The following is a 5,200-nucleotide window of genomic DNA, read 5'->3' on the forward strand; positions in this document are numbered from 1 at the left end:
CGCCGCCCTGCCCCGGTACCCCCAGCGCTGCCGGTACCTGCGCTGCTGCCTCCGCATCCCTCGCCCCGAAACAATCCGTCAATTGTCGCGCCGAGCAGCCCGGGCGGGAGGGAAGAAAGCGTGGGGGTTTCTGCGCAGCCCATAGCCCTTTCTCTATACTCTGGCAGGCAGCCCAAAAAAATCACTTCTTGGGATTTCCCCCCCCACCTCCACCTTTACTGAGGTTTTGCTTTTTTCCCGTCTCAGATGACTTTGGGCCAGTTACTGTATTGTGATCCGGTCAGAAGCGGGCTGGCTCTTTAGTGTGAAAAGAAGCCCTTTAAAACATTAAGCAGAAACCCTCTCCTTGTATATTCTTCACCCTTCCCAAAAGAAATAAATCAAACCACTCCCTCAGAAACTCTCTGCAATGCTTTTTGGGTGCCCAAGGCAGGCAGAGGACCTGTGTTTCGGTGTGCAGGCAGCACGCAGAAACCAGCCCAGAGCAAACCCCAGCTCCTCTCGCAGAGTTCCTTGCTCCCCCGCCGCATGTCCATCGCGGAATTGCAGACTTTTAATGAGAAACAAAGCCTCTGGCCTCCCCGCTTCCAGATATAAGCCTCAAAATAAACACTTGGATTGTTCAAAAAGCCAAGGGTTTTCCAGAAAAGCTGCTGTAAAAGTATTCCCTGGACTTTGGGCTGCCCCCAGCAGTACTGGAGGGCTGGCTCAGGCTGGGTGGGCAGTGCCCAAACCCTGGGCTCATTGCCCCCACATGCTTGTCCCCTCCCTCACCCCCACTGCTCTCCTGCTCAAACATGGCTGCCCCCCCCATCCCCCTTAATTAAAAAGGGAGAAAGATCTTCTACCTCCCTTTAATCTAAACTCCTTGAGCTGAAAGATGGCACTGCCACCCCTGCAGGAAAATCTACAGTGATCCCAGTTGAGGAGCCTCCTCATCCATCCAAACCAGTCTCACTCAGGCTCAAAATAAACCCCCCAAAAGCCAGAAGTTTAAGGCAACTTCTTATATAAGGTCTCCTGGGAGGGCGGTGCTGCAGCCCTCAGCCCAAAAACCTGTGAGAGCTGGAGGGAGGGGGTTAACTCCTTGCCTGCTGGAAGCTTTTCAGGAGCGAGGAATTGGGCTTGACACCTCTAAGGGGCTGAAAACACACGTGTGTCAGTCACTGTGGGGCAGAGGTGATTCCACCCTCCTCCTTTTTTTTTAACCTGGAAGGAAACTGCATTATTTGGTTTATTTTGAAGGCATGTAAAAAAAAAAATAGGTATCTGCATGATAATAAAACTGTTCTGCTAAGGATGCTCTGCATGCCTAGAAGGATGTGGAGCCTGTGAAAGTCTCCAGGAGATAAATGTTCATTGGTGTGAAACCTGAAATGGAAAAATGCCTCGACCCAAACTGGAATAGTGATTTAGCCCTGAACGTAGGACGGGGCTGGGAAACACCTGTACTCTGTCTCATGGCTATGAATCTGGGATCAGGTGTTGTGGGGGAAAGGATTGAAAAGGGGTTTGGTGGGGAGAAATGGAACAAATGCAAAGAAAAAGTCCTGGCAGCTCCGAAGAAACTCTGAAGATCTTAATGCACGAAGACCTAATACGCAGACGTGCCTGGGGTAGGAGCCAGCTCTCTCTAAAGCTGACCAGAGAAACAGCCCCTAAATCACAGCAGGTCCCTGGGGGGTTTGCAGTAGATCTCCATGACAAACTCTTCTCCCATCCTGATGCTCTCCACAACCTTAAAGTTATCTTCATCTGGCCCTGGGATTCAGTTATTTTGGATGAAGGAGGCAGAGGGAGGCCTGTGCCTCCATACCAGCTCCCTCCCGCTGGCACCCATCTATGGCTCCCATGGGACAGGAGCTGAGCATCCCAGTCCCGTCGGCACCGGGTGTGGAAACAGAGGCCACCTCACCATGTGCACACACACACTTTTATGCTCAGAAGAAAAATCTATGGGTGTTCAGGTTCCTGCAGCAAACACCTGGTTCCCATAAACCCCAAGAATTCCCTGGGAGTCCGAGTGGGCCACTGCAGCAAGAGAGTTGGAACTGTACCCAGCAGAGTGTGCTGTGATGTGAAAGCTAACTGCTCTGCCCTCCCCAGGTAACACCATCCCAGAGCCTGCGAGCTGGCCATCACCTCCCAGCTTCCAGCACTGGGGCTCTTCCTTCACAACCCACAATTTGGGGATTTAGCCTGGGTTGAGACCCATCAGGTGATCTGGACTCACATCTTTAAGGCCCAGGACAACCCTTTGACCAAAATACTTAAGATCTGTAAGATTTAAAGTGCTTTGTTTTCAAATAAAGAAGCAGAATGCCATCCTTAGAGGAAATGTGTCATTTACCAGCCTAAATCATAACCTGTGAATACATTCCTGATTTATGAAGTTTCTACTATCATGTGGCACAGCTGCCCACTTCCTACTCCTCCAGCCAAAACACTGGTCATTTCCCTGTCCTGTTTTAAGTGTATCACACTCTGCATGGACTGAAATTCAAAAGGGGTTTATATTTGGAAGTAAATATGTATCATTATTTGGCGCAACAGAAATGGTACCACCAAAGACCCAGCCAGACTAACTGCCGGTGCCCTCCTGCCTATGCACGATCAGGAATCTCAGCTTCCCGTCAAAGCCAGAGCACAGGAACTTTCTGTAACCTCAAGAGGATCTTCCTTCCCTGGGATCCTGAGCTTTGCTTGAGTAGTGCAGAGCAGCGTCGCTCAACGCACGGCATGGTGCGTGGGATAAGAGTTCAGTGTCTTAATTTCTCCCTGCAGCACTGAGCAACCCCCATACTGGAAAGACAAGACTCAGAGGAGAGCAGAGGATTAGCTGAAATGGCATCTGAGAAAAGACTTCAGTCAGATGGTCACGGAACATGAATATTTCCAAGTGTGTGGATGGTGCTGTTGGGATGGGACTGAGGGCTAACCCCACATGCTGAAGGACTTAGACAAATCGGGTTTACGTGGGAGGGCACCCAACCAATCTGTTGCGTGGGAGTAAAAAATGGGGCTTGAGCAATGGAAATCTCTGTACTGAGCAAACATGATAATAAGATAATCCCAGACCTGAAGGTTTTGTGGCAAAAACCCAAGGAGAACAGCACCTAAACCAGCACCGGCCACTCTTGGGGCTGTCTGCACTCAGGAGAGAGAGTGAAAGCAGGGAGGGGGATGAGTGTGCACCCATCAGCCTTGCTCCAGGAAAGCAAGCAGTATTTCCAAGTGGGTTCCGCAGGGCTGAGCTAAAGCTCTTCTCGGCCCTTCGTTCCCCGTAATGACTGCAGCAGCAGCACAGGGGAGAGACCGAGGGTCACGGCTCATCCACCAGCACCCGGCACCGGTGGCAGGGGCGCCCCTGGGGACAGGGGTAGCCTCGCTCTTCACCTGCCCTCCTGCTGAGACAGAAAGCTTCCCACAGCGCCCACGGACTGCACGGCAGCCGCTCTGCTACGCCATTTGTTAATTTTGAACCTCCTCCGTGCAGAGAAAAATGTTCCTGGCTGGGACTTTGGCCTGAGCTGCACGTCCTGGGAGTATTGCATAGAAACAAGTATCCCCATCTCACCTCGCTGCCTGGTAAACATCATTAATCTCATCCCTCCTTGTACAGGGAACCACTCTGCTCAGCCAGAGGAGAGCACAGCAGCAGCAATATCAAGTTACGGGTGGGACAAAGCAGACAAAGTAGACAAAATTAACCCCAATTAGACAAACTATTTAAACAGGTCCAGGCAAGAGGCACAGACAATTCTCACCTCTTCTTCTGGCTTGCCACTTCCAAGGGGTTGGTATTGCTGCGCCAAGCGGAAAAACGACCTTTTCTGGAAGAGTTTGGCGAAACCTCCTTCTACCATCTTCTCTGCGTGGCAGGGGAGGCACCTGGGGCCACTGAGACGGGGCCACCCGCTGCCGGCAGCGCTGGCTCGAATTCCCCTGCAAGCGCGGGGCTATGGTTACAGCAGGGAGAGGCTGCGTCTACCTGCCGCCAAGTCACGCCTTCGGCCGCAGGTGCCGGCGGGGGGGAGCGGCGGGGTGCTTCGCCCATAAAACCCTGCCAGGGGAAGCCTGTCGGTGTTCAGACCCGTGGCTGATACAGGAGCGAGGTGGTCCTATGTGCGTGCACCCGAAGAGGAGGTTGAGGTCTTGCAGGTCTGTGTTCTCCTCACGCTCCGAGAAATCGTTGCGGGAGGAGCGTTGGCGGGTGCCACATCTCGGGCAGGCAGATAGGGAGGTTGTTTTCTCAAGGCTGCTGCGTGCAGAGGCAAGACAGGTTACACACACTGCTGAGCCTGTTTGTAAACTTGTAGGCTGGGGAAATTCTCCTTGAGAAATGCTCCAGTCAGCATAACGCTGGTATTTATAAGTATTTGCATCAGGGAGAGGGCATAAATGCGTGATGTGGGAATTTGTGATGCTCGTTTATAAAAAACACACAGTCCTTCACTCGCTAGAGGGGAGCGCTTCCATGGTGGCTCTCAACACATGGCTGAAGTTAACCAGTGACATCCTTTCTGAGGATTTATAGCTGCCTGTCAGGGACCATCGTGCTCTGCTTTGCACCAGGACACCCATATCCTCCCCTGGGCATCCTGACTACAGGATTCACATAGGCTTAAATTGTCTCTCAGGTGTAAACTATGAGACTAAATCCTCCTTGGACAGTAAAAACTGCATTGAGGGAGTAAACGTCATTCCCAGTCAGAGAAAAACATACGTGTGGTTTCCTTCAGGAGAAGTTTTCTCCTGTGACATCCAGGTGCCGCCTTCCTAGTTCTGGGACAGTGCCGGGGGTGAGAGTCGGACCGCGATGGGGCCAAGAACCCAGACTCTCACCCGTGTGACAGCCCACGGTACCCAAAACCTGGCCAACGTCCATCAGGTTGGTGCTTTCCCTTGGAGCATTTTGGTGTTGCCTATTTGCCTCTCCTGGGTCCCACCAGCTCCAGCAAAGGCTGATGTGCCCAGTGGAAGACCCCACCAGCACAACGGCGGCAGCAGCTCCGATAACAGACCATGTCCCACGGCAGCGGTGTGGAGGGAGGGCTTCCTTCCGACTGAGGGGAAAACAAAGCCATTGGGAAACACCCTGCAAGCAGCTGCGTTCTCATAAAACACAACTGGGCCTTCCTAACTCCCTTGGCTCCTGATTGAGAAATGCTTTCCTCATGACCCAGACTGGATGCGTCAG

General features: G+C 52.4%; 1 protein-coding gene across 1 annotated transcript in view; it reads right to left on the reverse strand.

The window, feature by feature from the left end:
- The window catches only part of ATP2C2 (ATPase, Ca++ transporting, type 2C, member 2), a gene marked incomplete at its 3' end in the record, with an annotated part of 25,952 nt that extends 22,086 nt beyond the window's left edge, over nt 1-3,866 (reverse strand). Inside the window, exon 1 of the mRNA XM_010152227.1 lies at nt 3,768-3,866. Coding sequence (XP_010150529.1) covers nt 3,768-3,866 — 99 coding nt within the window. The remainder of the gene's footprint in view (nt 1-3,767) is intronic.
- Between the last annotated feature and the right edge of the window lie 1,334 nt (nt 3,867-5,200).

The sequence above is a fragment of the Eurypyga helias genome, unplaced genomic scaffold (assembly GCF_000690775.1).
Source record: "Eurypyga helias isolate BGI_N326 unplaced genomic scaffold, ASM69077v1 scaffold9355, whole genome shotgun sequence".
Taxonomy (NCBI): Eukaryota; Metazoa; Chordata; class Aves; order Eurypygiformes; family Eurypygidae; genus Eurypyga; species Eurypyga helias.